General features: G+C 33.8%; 2 protein-coding genes and 1 pseudogene across 2 annotated transcripts; 1 reads left to right on the top strand and 2 right to left on the bottom strand.

Moving 5' to 3' along the window:
* Window positions 1–2,263: 2,263 nt before the first annotated feature.
* On the top strand, window positions 2,264–14,370 carry LOC123906579 (annotated as a pseudogene).
* LOC123906572 lies at window positions 5,164–8,243 on the bottom strand. Its single transcript, XM_045956512.1, has 2 exons — window positions 6,610–8,243; window positions 5,164–6,513 (listed from the first exon to the last, which is right to left on the bottom strand). The coding sequence occupies exons 1-2, from the start codon at window positions 8,171–8,173 to the stop codon at window positions 5,696–5,698; spliced, it is 2,382 nt and encodes a 793-aa protein (XP_045812468.1). The 5' UTR covers window positions 8,174–8,243; the 3' UTR covers window positions 5,164–5,695.
* A 4,264-nt stretch (window positions 14,371–18,634) lies between the features above and the next one.
* Window positions 18,635–21,391, bottom strand: LOC123906590 (purple acid phosphatase 18-like). Its single transcript, XM_045956534.1, has 5 exons — window positions 20,907–21,391; window positions 19,973–20,641; window positions 19,418–19,606; window positions 19,238–19,326; window positions 18,635–19,115 (listed from the first exon to the last, which is right to left on the bottom strand). Exons 2-5 carry the CDS (start codon window positions 20,609–20,611, stop codon window positions 18,896–18,898), a joined length of 1,137 nt encoding a protein of 378 aa, XP_045812490.1. The 5' UTR covers window positions 20,612–20,641; window positions 20,907–21,391; the 3' UTR covers window positions 18,635–18,895.
* Window positions 21,392–25,277: the final 3,886 nt, after the last annotated feature.

The raw sequence follows: 25,277 nt of genomic DNA on the forward strand, positions 1-25,277 counted from the left end.
TGCTAATTTAGACCCCAGTGTGGTCTAAATTAGCAAGGTGCACCTTTTGAATTAGACAAAAATACTCATTTTTTTTTTTTTTGAAACAATAGAGTAACAGGGACATATATGTAATTTTCATCATCAGACGCGCGCCCCCCATGTCTTCCCGCGCCCCCCATTCAACAACAACAACCTTACCATTTTTTAAATTTCTTCAAATTTCGACCTCATTTTACGTGCGAATCGAACGCCGATTTTGAAAACTAATACCGGAAATCTTTTTAAAATTGAAAAACGATCAAAATCCATATAAGGAACGTATGGTTTCGTTGAGTATTGAGGGAGATCGAACCGGGTCAAAAAACCGGGTCGCGCGACCCGGTTTGCAGAAAAACGGGTAGAGAAGAAGAAGAACAGTGCGCGTCGCCACGGCCAGTCGCAGTTGCGGTGCGTGGGGCGCGTGCGACGTCTTAGACAGTCCTTTTTTTTTAATAAAATAGTAGATAATATTTTGAAAATTTTGGTATATTTTATGAAATTTTTGGAGACCTGAAACTATTTTTAGTTAATTAAATGAGATAAAATGATAATTAAAAATATTATAATTCCGTAAAAAATTTCCAAAATTTTATGTAGAGTATTATGAATTATTTAAAACCCTCTTGTGTACCTCACTCTCAATAGTTCAAGTCATGAAATTATTTTCACAAATCTCGCTGATTAAACCATGTAACAATAATAATGATTTTACAGAGTTGTACTCTGAAATCAATTTTTTTTTTATTTGTTTCTAATAAAATATTAGATAATATTCTGGAACTTTTGGTATATTTTATGAAATTTTTGGAGACCTGAAACTATTTTTAGTTAATTAAATGAGATAAAACGGTAATTAAAAACTATTGTTTGCTTCTGAAACCATTTTACTGGTAGAATGGTTGCACATAGTTGTATTCTGAAACCATTTTACTGGTAGAATGGTTTCAGTGAGTAATTTCTTAATTGTTTGTTTTTGAAACCATTTAGCTGGTACAATGGTTTCATGGAGTTGTACTCTGAAACCATTTTGCTGGTACAATGGTTTCAGTGAGTTGATTCTTAGTTATTTGCTTCTGAAACGATTTTACTGGTAGAATGGTTGCACATAATTGTATTCTGAAACTATTTTACTGGTAGAATGATTTCAGTGATTAATTTCTTAATTGTTTGCTTCTGAAACCATTTAGCAGGTACAATGGTTTCAGAGAGTTGTACTCTGAAACCATTTTGCTGGTAGAATAGTTTCAGTGAGTTGATTCTTAGTTATTTGCTTCTGAAACCATTTAGCTGGTAGAATGGTTTCAGAGAGTTGTACTCTGAAACCATTTTACTTGTAGAATGGTTTCAGTGAGTTGATGTAAGACAGTGAAAAATGAGATTAAGGTAGTGAAAAATTGGTTTTTTTTCTGTGTACAAATCAAATGAACCAAGTTTCTATTTGTAGACAAAAAAAATTATGAATTTTGGTATAAAAATAAAAAAATAAAAAATTAATTTACAATGAAATAATTGAGTTTAAAGTATTAAATGGAAAAAAATCACGCAGTCAATCAGAACACGCCACGTGTCCTGCTTTCAAAAAGCAGATTCTTCTCTCAAGGGTGTAATCCAGTGTGGTGCACGCGCTGCAATCTGATGGATCTGGATGATCTGGGCTGTCTGATTGATCAGACAGTCTTCATGAGATCAGCTCTTGGCCGTCTGATGGAAATCAACGGCCGGTAACCATGGTCCTACGGTACGCGCGCGACACTGGATCCGCGTCCGCTGATGGTAATTTGGTTAATTAATTAAAAAGAATGGGTATTTTGGTCCAACTGAAAAGGTACACCTTGCTAATTTAGACCCAACTAGGTCTAAATTAGCAGCCCCATATATATATATATATATACTCCCTCCGTCCCAAATTATAAGGGAAAATAAAAAAATCACACTTATTAAGAAAAAGTAAAACATGAGAATTTGAAGTATGTTTTTGTGGGTTTTCCTTGGAATAAGTTGCATAGGAAGATGTAAAAATAATTTTTATTGGTTGTTGTTTATTGAAAAAATGAGAGAGAAAAGAAATTAAATGCAATTTGCATTTAATTTTATGAAAATAAGGAAAAAACATTCTTAAAAATGATTTTTTCTCTTATAATTTGGGACAAAAAAAAAAGCTTTTTTCCCTTATAATTTGGGACGGAGGGAGTATATAATTTTGCTAAAAAAAATCTATATATATTTTTTGGTCGAAATAATTTGTGAGACGAAACGACGTCGTTAAAGTTGGCGGCTAGAAAGACTAACCCTAACCAAACAAGAAGAAGACGAAACCCTAACCTCTCAATTCTCGTTTCATCACAAAACCCTAGCTATGGCAACTTCCATAGCTTCTCAATTAGCAGCTATCAGATCCATAGCACATGTTGATTCCGCTCCTCAAAAAAGACCATTCACTCGTCCTTCAATCTTATTCGATCCTAAAGAAGCTGCTGATATTGATATTGAAACCCTTTTCAATATCGCTATTCAAGGTATAACTTCACTTTTTTCAATTTTTTGCTATTTTTCATAACCTTACTTGAATGAATTTCATTGAATTTGAAGTTTTGTTTATGTTACAGGTTTGGAGGTTCTTATTAGCAATGATGAACGGTATAGGAATTATAAGAATGATTTGTTCAGTCACAGAAGTAAAGAGATGGATAGAGAGTTAACGGGGAGAGAACAAAATGATAAACTTGATGTCTTAATTAATTCATATTTGAAATTACTTTCCTGATATTTTAATCTTCCGTCCGCACTTAAGACGCTCGAGTATTTGGTACGTAGACACAAGTGAGTATTCAGTTTAAGTTAGGATAATTTGTATTTTTTTGGGTATGGTGATTTTTGATGTAATTTGGTTTGAGCTTCAGGATTCATTTGCACAACTATGAAGATTTGATTTTGTGTGCATTGCCGTACCATGACACACATGCGTTTGTTCGGATAGTACAAATACTCGATATAAGGTTAGAAAGATATGATTGTTTGGTTGTGTTGTAGATTACTCTAGTTGGAGTTGGAATGGTTTTTTTGATGTTTTTATTGATTTTTGTAAAGGAATGGTACATGGGGTTTTCTTGAGGGTGTGAAAGTTTCTGGTGCACCTCCACCTAGAATGGTTATAGTGCAGCAATGCCTTCATGATAAGGGAGTATTAGAAGTTCTATGCAACTATGTGAGTAAAAATACCCGTGTTTAGCTGTGAATTTGATGGTTGTGTAAGAGAATTAAATAATAAGATGACTACGGTTTTGGTTGCAGGCATCTCCATCTAAAAAGTTTCAACCTTCAAAAAATGTAATTGGCTTTTGTACTGCTGTTTTCATTGAAGTTTTGGGTACCGTTGTGACGGTTGATGATGATATTCTCAAGAGAATACTTCCTTTTGTGAGCTCCGGTCTTCAGCACGGTATTAATGGGGTTTCAGATCACAAGGTTAGATTGTTTTCATGCATTAAAACTGATTATAATGTTTGTGGGCATCAGTCATCATTTAGTAATTTTTGTTGCGGCCTTTTGGCTAGTTGGCAGTGCATACTTTGAAATGGGCAGACCATTTGAAATGAATTTGCATTCTCCCTTCATGTCAAGATCCATTAACATATTATTATTCATCACAAAAAGTAATGCATTCTCTTGTAGCATAAGTTGGCCGAAACCTTTTTGTTAAGAAGTGCTACTCACTGTAATCACTTTCTATAAATCTAGAATATGCTTGGACTAGCTCATTTTATAACATGTGATTTGTTCAATCAATTAATTGCATGATTCTGTGGCTGCTTATGTGATTTCTAAAATCCTCAAACTCCGGAATATCAATATCACACTAGTATATAGTTGAATAGGGCTGAGTGGTTGTTGTTTTATTGAGTAATTTTTTTCTGTACAATTTATACTATAAAGGTCATTCCTTTGCACTATTTATTTATTCCCTTATTTTAAATTTACAATAGAAATAAAAATTTATCCATCAATATTAAAGATTTCTCCAATCTCCATATTTGTAATAATTGTGAACTCTCTTCAAAGTAACATGCACTGATCAACAAAGTACCAAACAAAGACCATGGACCAATTCTCTCTCAAACACACAAGTCTAAGGAAATATATCTCCATTTAAGATTTTACTTCTGTCAAATAGCCCAAAGAACATCGTTCACTGTGTACCACTTTAAAAATATGGTTCTATATGCATCACCTTAATTTGAAGACTCAGTTTCTGCTTGCAATCTTCCTATTTGGAGTGTCTATGTTAGGCAGGCTAGGAGGGATAGTTAGACATACCCGTCTTAACGGATTTAAATACTGGTTCATTTATAGGAAATAAATTGTGAAAAGGGGAATAAAAGAGGTCAGTTTGGTCAGAACAAGCAACTTTTTGGAGCCAGTTGATTGCCATGGAGGACCTGGCCTTTAATATTTAGTAGTTAAAACTTTGTTCTCTGTATTCATTATTCAATTAGGAATCAAGATCATTATTCTTTTTCTTAGATTTTGTTTTAGATCTTACAGTTTCTTTTATATTCTATATATTGGTACTTGATGGATTTTTTTCCCAAAATATACCCCTCTCCCTCTCTTATTTCCCGTAATACCCCCCTCTCAATTTTTTTTCCCGTAATGCACCTCTGACAGAAGACCAACTGGGTAGCACCATTTGAAATGGCGTAATGGCCATGTGATAGCGCCATTCAGAATGGCGCTATTGACTGCTTTTCTGCTTTTTCTGTGTCCCCTGCGCCATTGACTGCTTTTCTGCATCATGCCATTTGAAATGGCGCTATCAAACATGCATCAAGCCATTCAGAATGGCGCTATGCAGGTCCTTGTGCTTTTTCCAGACGCGCGCGTGGCTTGCTGCTTTAGGAGGGAGAGAAAGAAAATATTTGTGTTTGAAATTTGTTAAATTTTTTCTACTATCTCATTCTATAAATACCACATTTCACACATTCATTTTTCACTCAACTAACTTCATCTTATTCATTTTATTATCTTTCACTCTCTTTATTTTATAAATAATGGCATCTTCGTCCAATGATTGCCATAATTTTTCTGTTAAATTTGAAGGCCGCCAAGAACATTTTAAGTTACCGATTAGCAAATTGAGTTCGCTTGCAGCTTTAAAGAATAAGATTGAAGAAATGTTCTTGTTAAAAAACAATGAACATATACAAATCCAGCATATGGCTTATTTAAATTCATGCACGGACATCACAAGTGACTCCATCGAAGCTACAACAACAAAATATTGGTACAAATTAAAAGGTGATTTGGAAGTGCAATTGATGTTTTCCTTTGTTGAAAACGAAAATGAACCACATCGTTTGTACGCGACCTTAAAGAAAAGTGGTTAAGTTGTTATTGTACGTGGTTTATTTTTTAATTTTATGGTTTATGTACTATGGTTAATTAAGAATGACGCAAGTCTTCATTTTATGGTTTATGTACGTGAATTTTAGTTTCTTAAAAATGATGTAAGTCTTTATTTTATTCTAATTATTTCGTATGAATGTGATTTTAATTATTTTGTATGAATGTGGACAATTATAAACATAGAAAAAAATTAGAAATTACTTAACATGGATTCATTCATTCATTATATAAACAAACATGGAAAAAAATTACATAAAATTAAAAGGAAAAGTTACGACGAGGGTCCCGCAACATAAGGACAATTATTTCTGTTATGATCCGGCATTCTACATAAACCACATAGGCGCTCTTTTTTGCCGAATTCGTCCATTTCGGTTCTAATGCGGGACTTTTTTGGACGACCTTTCTTGACCCTTTTCATGTCGGGACGGGGAAAAAGTTTCGGGCCTTGGTATGTCGGCCAATACATTTGTCCTTGAACCACTTCGAATGTATGCTCATAAACGCGGCATACATTGGCAACTTTGAACACATCATCAATGTACACTTGATAGTCCAAATGAGCGTGAAAACAAGCAGCAATAACATGTGAACAAGGTAAATGTAATGCTTGAAATTTTCCACAGTCACACCATTTTTCTTCCAAGTGTACTTTAAATGTATCCTTTGGTCGGCCTTCGTGGGGATCCTCAGTTTCCTCCACTGCGAAACGTTGCCTATCATGACGAGTGACTACATGTGATTGAGCCTTAGTCATTGCATCTGTAATCCTTTTTTGACATGGCACAGAATACACCTGACCAGAAGCTAACACAGCCATTGCATCCATTCCGCGTGTTCCAAAAAGTGCCGCAGTCTTAGAGTATGTTGCCTTGACCAATGCTGTGATTGGTAGGCTGCGAATTTCCTTGTAGACTGCGTTCATCGCCTCGACAAGATTGCTCGTCATGTGACCCCACCGACGACCTCCATCGTACGCCTGCGTCCATTTTTCTTTCGGGATTTTATCAACCCAATTTAAAGCCTCCACACTTTCCTTCCTAAGTTCGTTCCGCCAGTATTTGAATGAGGGTTCGCTGGGTGCATATCCTAAATTGAATAAAAATAAATAAATTATTTTCAATAATATATTAGAGGCAAATAATTAGTGGCAATTATAATAGTAAAAAATTAAGAAATATTTACCCATATTTGTAACTAACGGCCGAAGTTTTTTCTGTTTGGTTTCTCTCACAAAATTCTGGCCGATGTGTCGGATGCAGTAGACATGCGTCGTTGGAGGATTATTCCAACCATTCAAAGGATTTTCATAAGCACTTTTAATGGATGCATGCCTATCTGAGATGACGCATATGCCTTCTTGTGGAGTGACGTACTTCCTCAAATTTTTTAGGAAAAAGTTCCACGCTTCCTTGGTTTCCCCTTCGACAATTGCGAAAGCGACCGGAAGAATATGGTTGTTTCCATCTTGGGCGACGGCCATCAACAACGTCCCCTTATACTTTCCGTACAACCACGTTCCATCGACCTGCACAATTGGCTTGCAAAACGCAAATCCTTGAATGCATTGTTTGAAAGTCCAAAATAGACGTTCAAAGAAAACTTGACCATCTAACGCTGTTGGACTTGTCTCCATTTTGACAACTGTACCTGGAAGCCACCTCTTCATCACCATCAACCATTGTGGAAGCTGCTGATATGACTCCTCCCAATCTCCATAAATTCTTACGATTGCCTTGTTTTTTGCAATCCAAGCCTTTTTATACGAGATTGTATAATTGAACATATCTCTAATGTGAGCAACAAGAGTTTTCACCTCTATTGTAACGTTACCTTCCACAAGTGAGAGAATGTTTTCACATATCATTTTAGAGTCAAGTTTTTGGTGATCTTGCGTCAATGCAGAAGATACGCAAGTGTGGGTATTACTGATGCGAACAATTTTCCAACGGTCTGTTGCCTTACTATGCGACGCTCTCAAGGAAAATTGACATTGTGGAGCTTGTTTGCAAATAATTACGTACCTCTCTTGATCAGATTGTTTTGGTGTAAAATCTATTGATCGTTTGATGTGGTACGTTTTGATTGCTTGCACACAATCTTTTTTATTGTGAAATACCATTCCTTGTGTTAACTCTGCATTGACGGGAAGGTGTTGATCTTCAAGGAGTAAAACGGCAGTGGGTTGGCGAATAAGAACGTTGTCCACGTCTCGCATTTGGCTCGGTGGATTGTATGGTTCTCTGCCAACGTTGTTGTCATCATCATCGTCGTCGTCGTTATCAGACGTTGGTGCCACATAATCTTCTTCATCCTCAGTGTCTTCATGAAAGTGCTCTGGAAAGTTTGGTACTTCGTCGGGACGTCGATGAGGGATTTGTTGCGGTTGTGACTCAGCGGGTGGTTCATTTGAGGAGGGCCATGGTTGCCATTGTTGTGGTTGTGATGACTCAGCGAGTGGTTCATTCAAGGAGGCCCATGGTTGCCATTGTTGCGGTTGTGATGACTCAGCGAGTGGTTCATTCAAGGAGGCCCATGGTTGCCATTGTTGCGGTTGTGACTCAGCGAGTGGTTCATTTGAGGAGGCCCATGGTTGCCATTGTTGTTGTTGTGACTCAAGGAAAGGTTCATCCGGATTTGTTGCATTTAAATCAATCGGCCATTGTTGAGATTGTTGTTGGTCGCATTGAGGCCATCGTAATGATGTGTTTCCGGACGACCATTGTTGAGATTGATTGTATGGCACCATTGGTTGACTATGCGGTGAGGTAAATTGTGGGTTAAATAAATTAACACTTTCTAACGTAACATATAACTCGATAGGAGTTAGGTTAGAAAGGTCGTCTGAGTTGAACATATAGTCAACCTCGTCGTCGTTTGTAATTTTCATATCTTCGTATCTTAAATTACCCCGAACATCAACAAACGGATGCCTAAAAGTAATTTCGGAGACCACTTGATTGTCTCCTAAATTCAACTTTTCTTCAATTATTTTCTTTAAGGGAGTAAATTTTCTCTTAGTACTAACATTAAAGAATCTTTTTTGATCACTTTGGAAAAAAATACCATTAGAATTTCTACCACATTGTCCATTATAATACACCACTACAGCTTTATTTGGTGCCATATTATAATAAATCAATGTGTTTTTTTGTGATATTTTGAATGTATGTGTGTTTTTGTGATATGGTTGAGTTTGTAAGTGATAGAGAAATATGATTATATATACAAATTTTTCTTCCTCAAACTTAACAAATTTTTTAAATTGACCCAATTCAAAAAATGTTCACGTGAAAGCTTTGCTGCTGCAATTGAATTATTTCACGTGAAGGCTTGCTGTTGTGAAAAAACTAGACACTATGATGGCGCCATTCCAATTGGCTATGTGGGTGGTCAAACGCGCCATTCAAAATGGCGCTATTACATGCTTTGCAGGCTTTTGCAGTGAGTCAAAAGAAGAATGGCGCTCTGCAACATACATGTTGTAATTCAAAATGGCGCTACCTACTCAAAATGGCGCTATACAACATACATGTTGTAATTCAAAATGGCGCTACCTACTCAAAATGGCGCTATACAACATACATGTTGTAATTCAAAATGGCGCTACCTTGCATGCGTTTTGACTACATTTTTCTCCATATAAATGATCAGCTTTACCTGTTGATTACACAGAGCTGAACTTATTTCTTCTGTTCAAGAAAAGATGGAAGCTGGATATCTTGCATGTGTTCACTCTTACGGGAAAAAATCAATGACTGAATTTGGTGTTTATTATACGAGCGGAAATCCAATTTTATGTCGTATCAGTGAAGATATTAGCATTTCCGAGTTGAAGGAAAAAATTCGACAAGTAACGATGAATGGAAGAAATATTCTGGAAATTTGTTATCGAAGTCCTTTTCTAGACAAACATGGAGTTGTTATGTATCAAGAAAAATGTTTGTGTAGTGATAATAATGTACGTCAAATGTTTGAAATTATTTCAAAATTTCAAACATTTATCGGACCGATTGAGTTGTATGTTCAATTTGTTCGATCGGTCGACGAAATTATAGAACTCTGTCAAACACCGGCTTCTGATAATTGTATGCAACATCTTTAATTTATATGTTTAGTTAATTGTGTAATCGGTGGTTAAGTGAAATAAATTGATGATTAAGTGTTAACAAAGTTTATTTCAGTGTTGAATAAATATGCAAATATAGTATACATACATACATATCATCAAACTTAATATTACTCACCACACACCTTACTCATTTACTCACACACTTATTACTACTTTTTTCACTCACCTAAATTTTCTAAACAACTTAATACTCACATTCACTCACACACTTACTACTATCCTCACTCACCTACACTATAAATATACCACTCCTCTACACATATTCTTCACACTACAACTCATTCACACCCTTACTACTACCTTCAATTACTACTTCTTTCACTCACTTTCATTTTCTAAACAACTTAATACTCACATTCACTCACACACTTACTACTATCCTCACTCACCTACACTATAAATATACCACTCCTCTACACATATTCTTCACACTACAACTCATTCACACCCTTACTACTACCTTCAATTACTACTTCTTTCACTCACTTTCATTTTCTAAACAACTTAATACTCACATTCACTCACACACTTACTACTATCCTCACTCACCTACACTATAAATATACCACTCCTCTACACATATTCTTCACACTACAACTCATTCACACCCTTACTACTACCTTCAATTACTACTTCTTTCACTCACCTTCATTTTCTAAACAACTTAATTCTCTCATTCACTCACACATATTCTTCACACTACTCATTTTTCCATACATCCTAATACTCTCATCCACTCTTTCACAAAATGGATCCATTATGGCTTGGTGAAAATCATTTGTCACAAAAACTAAATGTATAAGTTATTTTTATGTCATTTTTCATTTATGTCGTTAGAATTAAAATTATAGTAAATTTTTTCATATTTTTTTGATAAATTCACAAACACATTACATCACAATGAATTTTTCAGAAAATGTTAAAACATTATAGAATTATAGGTAAATTAGTGGAGAATCATGTCCTCTCTTGAGCTAGCTAATTAATGGCCAATTCGCATGAGCGTGTTATAAATCAAAATGGTCTTTTATTCTCATTTATTCTTGTTATTTTTGTTATTATTATTATTTTTTAATGATTTTTTTTTTTACATGAATGATATTTTTTTGAAAGGTTATTATTATTACTGTGTCACTTTTACTACTACTTTTTGTTTGTTTACAATATACTACTCTTACTTTAGTGTCTTTTTTACACGTCCATATTTTTGTACTAATTTTTTTTTGTTAATTGTTTTTTACGGTAACTAATTATAAATTTGTTGTGTGTAGGCAACGGAAACTATTAGACCGCGTGCTGGGGGCCGATTTAAAGCACCAAACCCTTTGTTAGAACCACTGTTAGCAGAATGTGGTTTTGGTAACGTCGTCCTCCTTCAAAAATGTAGGTTGGACTGGGCCGTAGTCACAGCTTTGGCAAAAAGATGGAGACCGGAAAGACATACATTTTTGTTACCGTGTGGAGAGGCCACAATAACTCTCCAAGACGTGTCAATGTTGTTTGATCTACAAATTTGTGGACAAGCTGTTACCGGAACTTCCAGTAACATATGGGAGACAGATTTCCCACGACTATTGGGAGCCATTCCTCCATCTAACGGCCGATCAGGATATTCTGTCAAGCTATCATGGCTGGAAGAATATCTTAACGAAATGCCCGAAAACCCCACCTACGAAATTCTCTTGATGCACCTAAGGGCATATATTCTTTATTTTTTGGGAAAATTTTTATTGCCCAACACCTCTGGCGATCGTGTGCATACTATGTACCTCCAATTGTTGGAAGATACACAAACAATAAGAGGATATAGTTGGGGTTCAGCAGCTTTGGCAACGTTGTATAGGGGCATGTGTGATCTCGCAGATCAAAACCAACCAACCAAAACCATGTCCGGATGTGCCTTACTTTTACAGGCATGGGCACGTTGCCGAATAAGGGAATTTCACCACGAGAGAACTAGAAATCCAGCGTCCGAAAGGCCATTGGCTCTAAAGTAAGTATGTGCTAATTTATTTATTTTTGAATCAATCTATTAGAATTTAATAATAAATATTAATCGTATCGTGAAAATATTATTTTAGGTACGTTGCATCCGGAACAAGGTACTCTGGCGGTCCGGACCACGACGTACAAGGCGCAACAAACGTGCTCGACCGTTTAACGGCCAACGAGGTAATATATATTCTCTTAATATTTATTTGTTTTTTTTAAACTAATTAAATTCATACACTAACAAATCTCTAATTTGTTTTTAAAAATATCAGTTTAATTGGACTCCTTATGACGTCAGCCAGTGCTTATATCCAGAGGACGTTGCATGTTGGTCAGCAACCACATTTCTCATAAACTTTGAGATTGTAGAGTTTCATCAGACCGACAGGGTCCGTCTTCAATTTGGATTTCAACATGCGAGATTTCAGGGCGTTCCCCAAGTCATGACGAGTTACCACAAAACAACAATGAGATCATCGGTTCATGATTGGGCTGCCAAATTTATGGTTGAAATCCAACACTGGAATAATCGTCATAATTGTGTCCTCGTTGGAGATCAGGTGGATGGTGTACCAATGCACTCAACGGAGTTCTTGAATGATTATACAAGGTTCAACATGCCATATCTCTCTTCCGAACATTATTTATTTGATCCACGCCCACGTCCTGATGTGCAGCAGAATACATTTACCCAACATACTGATATCCCAGACCCACCATCTTTTTCCCCTCAACAACAACATACATCCCAACCATTTACCCAACAACCATTTACCGACCAATTTCCAAATAGCCAATCCAATTTTTTTACCCCATTGCCATACACCCGAAATTTTTTAGACGACCAATCATGTCAATCACCGGGAACTCAACGGTTCAATGAAAATGCTTACCACCGCGGTGAACCCCAACAAACCCAACAAACCCAACAAACCCAACATTTCCCCCTACATTGGGGTTCTGCTGTACCGGACGATATGTTAAATTCAACGTGGGCAGGTGAAGGTTCCTCGATGTCTCAAAGTTTTAATCAACTCGAGAACTTTCTTAACAGGGAAGATACAAATGCGGAAGAGGAATTATATGGACGAGGACATCCGAGGAATGCAGGTCCTCCACCTTGTGGCACCGGAGGCCATCGTAGACATCGTAGACATTAGGAATTTTAGTGTTTTGTTTGTAATTAATTATTTATTTATATAATCGTCTTGTAATAAATTTTTTTCCATCAAATAAAAAAAAACAATTTCTTTATTCATCGAATATTTGTTCATCAAATAAATAAAATCAAATAAAAAAAAAATTAAAAAATTTTCAAACAAAACTCTTTTCTTTCTCTCCCTCCCATGCATTCAAAAAAATTTCAAATCCCCTCCTAAAGCAGCAAGCCACGCGCGCGTCTGGAAAAAGCACAAGGACCTGCATAGCGCCATTCTGAATGGCTTGATGCATGTTTGATAGCGCCATTTCAAATGGCATGATGCAGAAAAGCAGTCAATGGCGCAGGGGACACAGAAAAAGCAGAAAAGCAGTCAATAGCGCCATTCTGAATGGCGCTATCACATGGCCATTACGCCATTTCAAATGGTGCTACCCAGTTGGTCTTCTGTCAGAGGTGCATTACGGGAAAAAAAATTGAGAGGGGGGTATTACGGGAAATAAGAGAGGGAGAGGGGTATATTTTGGGAAAAAAATCGTACTTGACACGTAGTGTTATCAAATATCGGCTATGGCAGATATCGGTGGTGGGTTTTGGGCTCTCTGATATGACAAATTTCTGCCAATATGGCGGTATTTTGGCTCTCCGCCATGGTCTGCCACTGTCATGTATATGTTTGTTTTATTTTGTTTTTTTGCCAGCTTCTGATGCATTTTTGTCATTTGCAGGCCAGTTCGTTGATGATAGTTAGCTTGCTTGGAAATAAAGCTGCTTTAGCTCCCAAACTTTTGAATAGATTGATAAATTCAGTTTCCGAGGTTGCTCGCGAGGAGGCTAATGAGTTGGATCTTCAATGGTTTCGGCTGTCCCTTATTGCCTTAATCATTCTTGTCCAGGTACTATATTGTGACCTAATTGTTTATCTTATCTTTTTGATAACCGTTATTGACCATATTTTCTTCTTGTTGTGCTATGCCTATTTTTTAAAAACTTGTCTATACTTTCATTCTTACACTGTTTTGTTTGAATTTTCCTAGTCCCAAAATGTTGGAATACTTCCAATAAAGGCCTTGGAGGTTTTAAAGGAACTAAGGTAGTCTACCTCAAACTGCTGAGCTTGTTGATGATCCTTGTAGTTTGGCTGTTGCCATTTGTATTCTATTTATGTATATGTATGATTTATACAATCCTTTTTCTTATAGGGATTTGCCAAGGGTTTTATTAGAATTGTCTAAGGAGTTCAACATTGAAAAGTTTCTTGTTGTTCTCTTGGACTCCCTAATTGATTGCAGGTGAGAATTTTATGATTTTATTCTGGCGATCTATGCTTACCATACTATTAAAATCTTGTGTTTTGTGCTGATTTTTACACATGCGCAGTTCTAAAGATGAATACTGCCAGCAGGCTTTGCTGTCCTTGATAGAAAAGGTCCCCATAAATGATTCTGTTCATCAGGTTGAGACAAGGTTATGATATCAATTGCTTTACTTTTTACACGAGCTTCATTTAGTTCTTCAAGTCTTAAGTGATTATCCTCTTCCATTTGATCAAATCTCTTCGGATATTTTATTCACACATTATATAAAAATAATTAAGTTGTGAGGTCTAAGGTTATGGTCCAAGTTTTTTTTACTTATTACATGAGATTGATTTAATTCTTCATACCGTAAAAAATTACTCTCATCTGTTAGATCAAATATCTCTTGAAATTTTAATTGAACTTTTTACAAATATAATTAAAATACAAGACCTAAGATTATAGTATTAATTGCTCTACTTTTTACACGAGCATGAATTAATTTTTCACACCCGTAAGAGATTATTCTCTTATGATAGATCAAATCCCTTATGATATCTTGATTGAATTTTTAACTAAAATAATTAATATGTGTGACATAAGGTTATGGTCTCAATTGCTTTACTTTATACACGAGCTTTATTTATTTCTTCACACCTTAAGAGATTATCATCTTCGGTTAGAATAATTTCTCTAGATATTTTAATTGAAGTTTTTTAAAAATTTAATTAAGATGTGAGACCTATGGTTATGATCTCAATGCTTTACTTTTTACACAGACTTTATTTAGTTCTTCACGTTGTAAGAGATTACACTCTTTCATTAGATTATGTCTCTTTGAATATTTTACAAGAATATGAAGATGGCAGGCCTAATATTATGGCCAAAATTGCTTATTCGCACGGTAAGAAATTACTTTTCTATTGGATAGAATTCCTGTAAGGGACATTGCAAATTATTGCAGGGACCGGGGTTCGAACTCAGATACTCCCACTTATTCACTTTAAAAAGTGAAATTCTAGCCATTGGGCTACTTGACCAAAAAAAAAGAATTCCTTTTGAAATTTTAATTGAACTTTTTATAAAAATAATTAAGAAGTGATTTTTTTTTTGAATGGAAGAGATTACCCCACATTAGAAATCATTTGCTAGATAAAATTCCTTTTAATATTTTAATTAAATATTTAACAAAAATAACTCTGATGCGAGGCCTAAAGGTGTGATCTCAATTTCTTTGCTTTTTACACGAGTTTGATTACTCCTCTTTCATTAGACTAGTTCTCTTTGAATATTTTAATTGTACTTTTTACAACAAAAAAATAATTAAGTTGCCAGGTATAAGATTTTGGTTTTAATTGCTTTACTTCTTACACTGGCTTGATTTAGTTTTTTTCGTTAAATCAAATCTATTTTGATATTTTAATTGAAACTTTGTTACATACTCCCTTCGGTCACCAAAGAGCACTTATATGAGATGTCGCGGGTCTCTTCTAGCTTAACTAAGGTCCTGGATTCAATCCCTGACTTAGGCATGCAGCAGTGTTAAAACTCTTAGGGAGAGTTTGCCACCCATTTGGGTCTCACAAAGCTCGAGGAATTAGTCTATGCAGCTGTTCGCAGAGGATATCCGGTTTACACCAAAAAAATACCCCCTCCGGTCCTTTTTATAAGGAACAATTTGATGAAAAAAAATTGGTTTTTTTTATAAGAAACTTTGACCAATATTTAAATGTATTAGATGTTAAATTTTATTTGCGCCCTTATTTATTATGAGAGAATCTTAAAAGTAAGTAAGTTTGTGGAATTAAAAATGATTAAATAGGGGTATTCATGGAATAAATTTATATTTATAGGATTATTAAATGAAGATAACTATTTACAATGTACTTCCCTGATCTGTGTGTTTTTTTCAAATTGTTCCTTATAAAAAGGACCAGAGGAAGTAATAATTAAGATATATATGGGGCATATCAAGTAAGAATGCTTTTTTTTATAAGAAAATGTTAAATAGTGCCCCCGGAACACTCTTTAAGCACTTTAAATAGTAAGTTTTTCGTTAAATTTTATAGAAATGTTTGAAGTCAACGCCTTGGGAATTGAAATATTTCACATTTTAAATAAATTATTTCCTTAAAAGGAATGCTTAAAGAGTGCCCCGGAGGCACTCGTTAGCAATACCTTTTTTTATATGAGAGTGATGAGAATAATTACTATACTTTATATTAAACTTTAAAGAGTTAAGATTAAAAGCTCTTTTTAAGCCTTGTGTTATTAAATTATTTTTCCTAATCCTTTTTCACCTTTAACCTCAACCACTCACTCTTATGTATCTCATTTAAAACAAATAGAATCTTGCTTTGTTTTGTTTTAAGTAAAAAAGGATATAATGAGTAAAACATTTTTATATTGATTTAATAGTATAAAAGAAATAAAATAAAAGTTTGTGACTCAACTTATCACATGGACACCACATCAATCAAGGCCAGTGGCGTACCCACATATAGAAATTCAATTTTTAATAGGTGAAGTCTAGCATGAGGGAGCTGATAGGTCCCTCACCTGTGAGGGAGGAAGAAAAAATCATTGTCAACCGTTCAGATTAAAACGAAAACATGTACACTTGTCCATACAGGATCCTACAATATCTCCTTCTTTCTTCATACCCAGTAACATCCACTAGTGCTTCAACATGACAGAAACAAATTCCGGCGAATTTCCAAACCACCGACACCGACTACTCACACCATCGACGACGACCACTACCACCGGAGAATCTTTCTTCCTATAATTTTTTTTCTTTTTTTGTACACACCACTACCATAACCGCCACTCTCTAAAGATTAATAGCATCACCTTTTGATTTCATAAATTTAAAAAATAGAATTTCTATCATAATTTCAATTGGTATGAATAGGAAATGAATAATTGTTAGATCTGAAAGAAAACTTCAAAATTTGTATCTCTGCTACTGCTACAATTTCACCCAAATCCTCTTACTATCCTTGTTGTTGTTCTGTTTTCTTTTTTTTTTTTTTTCAAAAGAGAGAAACAAAAAATTACTTGGATGCAAAATATGTTTGTAAAATATTGCAAATCATATTTTGTCAAAAAAAAAATTATTTTGTTGTCAAATATTGTTTGAGTAAGGGATTTAGAGTTATGATTTCGACAAGTTTGCAAATAAATCAGGAAGAAGAGAAAATTTCAGTTAATTCAAAAAAAAAGTGTGATCTGGTGTATAATACATATGTGAAGTTGATTAATCTAATGACTCTTAATGATTGTACCAAGTGGTCCACCGGTGAGGGACTTGATTGAGCCCTCACCCTAGAAGCCACCTTTTTAATAGGTATATACATATTTTTGTTATTTATTATTGTTTTTTTTGTACATTATTATTGTGTGTGTGTGTGTATATATATATATATATATATATATATATATATATATATATATATATAACCGTTAAACTTTATCACAACAATGGGTGTCTTGGTTTTGAATCAAGTAGCTGGTTTGGCTTTTAATTGAATTTTTGTACAAAGAAATTGCTTTGTTGCAAGTTAACTTTTAAGTTAACTAATGGTACTACCGCACAAGAAATCAAAATAATACTAGTTGTTATCAAATTATTATTTTTTGAAAGGAGTGATTAATATATATTTATATATATACACACATATTAGAGAAAAACACATTTTTATTGAACATTGTTAATTATGATGAACGATGCAACATTTTTTTGGATGAATTTAGACGTTACTAAACGATGCAGTATTATTTGAATGTAAATGATATGTGATTTTCCAATTTGAATTTATATTTTTAGCTGCACCCATCCTTGCATCGGCGGTGCATCGCCTCCCGCCTCTCTCTGAGTCTTGTTTTCCTCTCATGTTGGTTTGATTCATTTACTTTTCTTTATCCTCTCAACTCTACAACTACAAATTTGATTTCTTTCATCTTTGTTATTTGTTCCTATGCTTTCTAATTTAGAGACAAAACTACTTTTTCGGCTAATCTACAAGCGTGGAACACTTTTTTTTAGCTATAAAGTTTGTGAACGTGTATTTTTTAGCTGCACCAATATATCAAGTCTAAATCCGCCACAAGACTACGAGCTAATTATTACGGCTTGGAAATTTAAAATTACAATTACACTCATTACTTTAAATACTTTTCAAGGGAAAAATGATTTTGTGGTCAAATAAAAACGTACAAGTTGTAAAGCATGGTTTCAAAAACACAAGTTTGGATCAAATGTCATGAAGAAGTTTGGATAAAAATTCTAACTTGATTGATATTGATAGTGCTGGTTTGAACTTTGAAAAATGATGTTTGCGATGTTCTTCTCAATTCTCATGTTGAAACTGTGAATCAAGTGAATGATGGTGTAGTGGAGAATGATGAAGTTAAGAACATTCTAAATCATCCAAATTGCTATCTAACTAGAGAGTTGCAAGTATCATAGGAGATTCTTCAATAATATGAAGTAACAGTATTGTACAGCAACATGGCACCACATTTTGGAGAGAAGGAATAAAATAGTTGAAAGTGATTTTCTTCAACATAGAAGAAAATTTTACCAATTAAAGTAATTTTGATTGAACCAAAAGTTGCAGCACTGTCTTTGAATCCTTTATCATTAAGTTTCTTATATTATTTTTCATTGTGTATATGGTATGAAATATGAATCTTCTATTCCAAAGAGACTACTTACTAGCTTTACACTCCATTTACATACAAATCCAAGTCCTTACAGTATTAATTAATATATACAAACACAACCAGCAGATGTGTAGTTAAATACCTGATTTACTCGCTCTTACGACAGAAGCCTCGCGTAATCAAAGTGCTAATTAAGTAATGAGTATAGCAGACATTAGTCTGTTAAGGTGTCGCAAGCATACTCCTGAGCTCGTGTCTGTTCTGATCAACACATCCCGAACTTACAAAAGAGGTTATCCAGATATCATCAGCTTTTACTGACTCGTCGTTATCATTCCTATGCCAACTCCAGAAGGCATGAGTAGAGTTTACAATCTTCAGCTCACCGTGACCAAAACTGGCTTCGCGGAATTCCGACCACTGTGGCTGTGGATTTATGTACCTAAGTAACAATGATGTGAGGATACAAATTGCAGACCGTATGCATACCGATAAACTACTTTCACACAAGAAACTATTCAAATAACAGATTTCTATGCTATGTGTTTCGCAGATATTACTTACCTATGAGCTAAGCCTTCTCTGTTTCCACCATCACCAATAGTTATATGAACAGCACCACAAGGATCCAATCTTCCATTATACACGCGTTTCTATCGATCAGACAAAGCATCGCTTAAGACCAAATTTCCAATTAATCATGCTTACAAATTTAAAATAAAGTCTAAACCATAAAATGCGTACCGAACGTTCGTAAGCATGAACATGACCAGCGAGAACTAAATCAACCCCAGCCGCATAAAGCAATGGCTCCATGACTGCCATCATATCATCCCCTGCACCTTGATGAGCTTTGTTACTATTATACCATGGCACATGAAATAACACAAACAGCCATGGTGTCCTTTTCCGGTCCACCTTTGAGAGATCTTCCTGTAGATGAGAAACGAGGAAAAATTAGAGATAACAAATGGGTCAAAAGAACGGCAGAATAAGATTTCTCGTCCATGTTTGTTATCTAGGATTTGTTTGGATTGACTTATTTGAACCTATCTACTAGTATAAACACTTGTGTGACTGTTTGGAAGAGCTTATGAAATTGAAATATCTATAAGTTGTTTCAGCTTATTTCCATAAGCTCTCCTAGATAGCTTATGAAAACAACTTATAGTTTATATACAAACAGTTTGACTTTATTTTATCTTTTCTTAAAGAAACACATAAGCACTTACTCCGATTACACTAATAGTTGGCCATGGATCTCATTACACTTATCGAAGTATAGGGAAATCGACTAACCTTTAGCCATCTATATTGTTCCGAGTACTCGTCATAATCTGCATAAGACCCTAGCATGATAACATGAACACCTGAAACTTCAAAAGAATAATAAAGATTTGAAGTTGATCCACTCTCCTTAAAAGGCATTTTCCATCTAGAATTATAGGACACAAACTCATCGGTTAACAATAGTATATTCTCCTCTTCATGATTTCCTTCTGTTACCATCCACGGCCTCGCACTAGCAAGCGGCTCAACTAACCTACCAAACGAGTCCCAAAGATGTTGCATACAATCGGCATATGAAAGGTCACCTGGAAGAAGGTAAACATCATATTTACATCGATCAATGTGATCTAACGTTGATTTAGTCCAACCAGTTTGACCAAGATCACCAGCCACAACAAAAGTAATTGGAAACTGAGCCGGAGGAGTTTTGAGCTCGAACTCAGGACCTTGTCCGCCACATCGGTAAAAGTACACGGTATTGTATTCCAACGGTCCAATTACAGTATGGTGTATCTTTCCTGAACTATATAACAGATAACTATAAGATGTGTATTCTCCTTCAGATATTGAATCATATCTACCAGATAATGTTCCATATTCTACAAATGAAGGTGAATGTTTGTCATCAGTTATCCATGTAATTCTCATATGCTTGTCTCCTGCCAAAGATATGTGTACCTGAAAAATTAATTACATCAATTTTTGCATCACTAAGAATCTGAAATCTAATAGGTACCATATAATTGAACATGCATAAAGAGTTATCTTAATTATGTTTTAACTATGTTTGCTTAAGATTTTTAAATTAAAATCAAAATCTTAAATAACAATAGGGTTACTTAATCCACAATTCCAGATTAAAAAAAAATAAAACCAAATAAGAAAGAAATTAATAATAATGTTACTATAATTGATAAAGTATAGAATAGAAAGAGAGATTAACCTATTGAGGGTTATAAGAGTGAGTTTTGGATTTGGAATCCCATGGCCAAGGGATGTTTAAGGTTTTTCGAGGCAAAGGACGAATATATTCAGCAGTGACGGTTGAAGAAAGAAACATTAGAAGAATAAGAATGAATTTGAGTTGTTCCATGATGATGATGATATTGAAGTTGGGTGTAACAGTAACCTGGTGGTGGTGGAAAGAAGGAACAGGACGACAACAATGTACTTCAGCCTCCGATCTTAGTTTTTATCATCATCCTAGTTAATGATGTCACCAAATTTTTGTCCTATGCGTTAACTTTTTGTTTTTAGTTTTTACTTTATTTTTCACAAGGCTAAATTACACTAATAATCCTTTATCTTTTTGATTTGTAACGTTTTGGTCCTTTATCTTTTTTTTTTCGTTTATGTCCTTTATCTCTTGTGAATTGCATATATAGATCCTTGTTCGTATTTTTTATTGAAAAAATTATGAGGAGGCACCTAAGATAATTATATTTTAAAAAAATATTTTTATTAAAAATAAAAAAAATCTGAAAAGGATGAAAATCTTCATCATCTTCATCTTCTTCCTATGAAATCTTCATCATTTTTCTTGAATCCAAAAACTATCTATTCAAATTAACCTCCAAATATTAAGAATTTTCATCTCAATCTTTTCCTAAACACCAAAATCAAAATCCCCAAATTTACAAAACCCTAATCTTTTCCGGCAACTACTGTCACCACATGAAAACCATTGGGTAAACTATAACGGCGTTGCAGATAACGAAAGGAAACAAAAGAAACTATAGAGGCAATAGCAGATAATGAAAGGAAACAACATAGGTACTTGCTCTAACAAAGTTGTAAACAAAATTTAAGTTATCTCAGATAGAACTCAAAATAGAAGTTTAATTTGGAGTACAATAAAAGTAGATCTCTGAAATTCAACTAGAGTCGAGCAAAAGCTAAAAGCTTAACTTTCGGTCTGTTCCCTCAACCTCCTGATGGTGCTCCGAACAGTCACGTCACTTGCAGTGCTGTCAAAATAGCAAAAACAAAGTCATGTGGCTGATTTAGGGTTTATTGTAAATTTGGGGATTTTGATTTTGGTGTTTAGGAAAAGATTGAGACGAAAATTCTTAATATTTGGAGGTTAATTTGAATAGATAGTTTTTGGATTCAAGAAAAATGATGAAGATTTCATTGGAAGAAGATCTTCTTCATTTCCAGATTTTTTATTTTTATTTTTAATAAAAATATATTTTTAAAATATAATTATCTTAGGTGGCTTGCCACCTCATAATTTTTTCCATAAAAAATACGAACAAGGATCTATATCTGCTGTTCACAAGAGATAAAAGACCTAAACGGGAAAAAAAAAGAGATAAAGGACCAAAATGTTACAAATCAAAAAGATAAAGGATCATTGGTGTAATTTGGTCTTTTCACAAATAGTACTTTTCTTTTTTACAATGTTACTTTAGTAAGTACTCGGTACTTTAGGCTCTGTTTGTAAAAAGATTACTTGTGCGAGTTGATAAGTTAGTTTATAGCGGATAAATTTATAGTGAATATTAGTTTATAAGTTAGTTTTTAACTTAAGTTAACCGGTTGAATCTGTAGTATTTGATAAAATTAGCAGTTGGACTAAATTGTGGTCCTCTCAACAAGTCAAGTGTCAATCACCGCTAGATCAAGTAACGATTGATACTAGCTTATAAATATGAAATGACATAAAAAAAGGGTTTAATTAGTCATTTTTGAGGGAGAAACTATGCGTTTTTGGGATCTCCGTGCTCCTTGGATTTAATTTTTTTCAAATAAGATGGTAGGCGTAAGATTGGAAGAAAAAATGACTAGCTATAAGCTCATAAACCTTGAAATAGCGTTTTAAAAATATGTTATAAGTTAGTTGTAAAATAAACTATAAGATCTTTTTAAAAAGTTTTTGAATCGGCGATCTTTTTAAAAAGTTGTTACCAAAGTAACTTTAAGTCAAATTAAAGTTAAAGTTATTTCGTATTTGTTATTTTTTTCAACTTAATTTGTACTTTTAAGTTACAATCTGTTTGGTGAAATATTTCTATAAATTTTTTGATATTCAAACACAAATTTATCATAAACATGTAATTCATATTTTTTTAATTAAAAGTAATATATTTTATAACAATGTGATTTTTTTATTGTGCGAATAAAAATTCATAAATTATTATATGAAACATTATCATAAATTAAATTCAAAGAGTTTATGAAATAGTTCATAACTAAAAATATAAATCAACACAATCTTATATATAACTATTATTAATTCATTCATAGTAAAGAAAATAAACAACATAGATAATAGGTGATAAAGAACAAACAGACAAAAAAGAATTATATAGAAACTAAAAAACAAGAGAACAAATACAAGCAACAAAAGGAGAAAAATAACAAACTGGTATGAATTAAACAAATAAAAAAAAGTAATTCATACCTGCTGCAACTCTGCAAGAAAGTGAGGGGCGGCGTGAGGGTTTTGAAAGTGTGGTGTAAGAAAAGAATAATAATATATAGCAGTGAGAACACAGTAAATGGGTGAGCAATTTTAGCGGGAATTAGCGGGAAAAGTTGTGTAAAAAAATACAAAGTGAGAATTGTGCAATAAAAATAAAATAAAATGTAAAATTGGTATACACGGGAATCGAGGAGCAGACCTGAGAGTGAAACCTCCGTATAAGTTAGAATAAAGTTGGTTTTATCTCCTTTTATTTTAAGTAACTTGTATTCTATTTTTTTTTTTTTGACTAAAAACAACGATATTCATTCATTCAAATTGGTAGAGAATACATCAATCGAAATCATTACAAATTCAAATCCGCCAAAAACTAAAAATGATGAATCTGCGAACAAGCTCACAGCACCCGAGTTAATAGCATAAATCGGCCTAATGTCTATTAATATGACAAAGCCTACAGTTGATATAACAAAATTCTTCAAGTGTCCGGAATAGTCATGACTCCGGATCTGCAACGTTGACGACTTTAAAATAATTGAATCTGCACTGAATTTGGATCGAAACAAATCTGCAAATTTGAACAAAACAAACACCGTACGAAGACAGGATAACAAACAACTCCGCATAAAGACAGAATAATTAACAACTCCGCACAAAGACGGGATAACAAATAACACCAGATGAAGAAATCACAAAGTAAAAAACTCAAATGAAACATAAAATAATGTGTAAATCACTTATTTAATTGAAAAAAGAAATAAAAACGATCAAGAGGGGTGATTCCGGATCAAAATTGATCCTAAATCACCCCTCTCTAATGGATGAACCAAGGAAAATCAAAGGAGGAATTAGGGTTGGAGAAGGAGGTGTGGCGGCTGTAAGTTTCACTCGCACATCTTGTATTCTATTTTCTTCATTGTAAAAAAGACACTTTTTGATTTAAGTACTTTATTATAATTATGTTTGACCCTACTTTTTCTTAAAAGAAGTAGTAAAGTTGAAAATAAGTGAGGCCAAACATGCTCTTAGTCAAAAACTAACTTACATATCTTTTTAAACAGACTTTTTTTAGCTTATATATCTTCACATATATATATCTTTTTAAACAGACTTTTTTTAGCTTATATATCTTCACATATGTAAGTACTATTATCTTTTTTCATTCACATGATACAGGTACTTTGATAAATTAAAGTCAAATTAAATTTCTTTAATTTAATTTCAAGTAATAATTTAGTAATTTATTATCTTTTTTAATATCATTCTAGTCTCATTTTTGTCGGTTTCTATTTGCATATAGTTTTTTAAGTTTTAAATCTAAAATTTTTTTTGCACTATAACGGAGTATTTATAATCGAGGTACATAAAGAAAAAAATTTATAAATTTGAAACTTCAAATCTATATCTAAACATGAAAAAATGACCGAAATTGTGTGAAAAAAAAGTTAAAAATAACTAAATAGTTTTATAAAATAATGTTAAGAGATTACAAAAATAATTTTATCTAAACGAAAATCAAATATTTTATGTATTGAAGAGACTAATTTCAATAAAATAAATTTTACCAAAGAATAAAACAAACCAACAATAACTAAAAACAAAAATCGGTATATTTACATGGAGAAATCTCATCTCATTTGACTAAATCTCGTTTTTAGGGTATTGCATATGAAGTAGATGAGGTAAGAGTATTGCATTTGCATAAGTACATATTGCATGAAGTAGATGAGGCAAGGGAAGTAGGGAACTACTGCATGAAGTAGGCGTGGTAGGGTAAAGGTACCAAATTTTGAAGGGTACTACTCCAACAAAAAATATTGCAATATCCCATGATTTTGTGAAGGAGATTAAAGAGATGTCAAGTTTATAACTGTGAGTATCTCTTAT

Source organism: Trifolium pratense, linkage group LG1 (assembly GCF_020283565.1).
Source record: "Trifolium pratense cultivar HEN17-A07 linkage group LG1, ARS_RC_1.1, whole genome shotgun sequence".
Lineage (NCBI taxonomy): Eukaryota > Viridiplantae > Streptophyta > Magnoliopsida > Fabales > Fabaceae > Trifolium > Trifolium pratense.

What these genes read in the sequence shown, in the direction of transcription:
- LOC123906572 (XM_045956512.1), bottom strand. Translation starts at nt 8,173, where the DNA reads ATGGTGCCATACAATCAATCTCAACAATGGTCGTCCGGAAACACATCA. An exon ending in GCCGTTAGTTACAAATATGG is followed by an intron (nt 6,514 to 6,609) that starts GTAAATATTTCT and finishes TATTCAATTTAG; the next exon opens with GATATGCACCCAGCGAACCC.
- LOC123906590 (XM_045956534.1), bottom strand. Translation starts at nt 20,611, where the DNA reads ATGAGAATTACATGGATAACTGATGACAAACATTCACCTTCATTTGTA. An exon ending in TTCATGCTTACGAACGTTCG is followed by an intron (nt 19,327 to 19,417) that starts GTACGCATTTTA and finishes TCTGATCGATAG; the next exon opens with AAACGCGTGTATAATGGAAG. An exon ending in AGAGAAGGCTTAGCTCATAG is followed by an intron (nt 19,116 to 19,237) that starts GTAAGTAATATC and finishes ATTGTTACTTAG; the next exon opens with GTACATAAATCCACAGCCAC.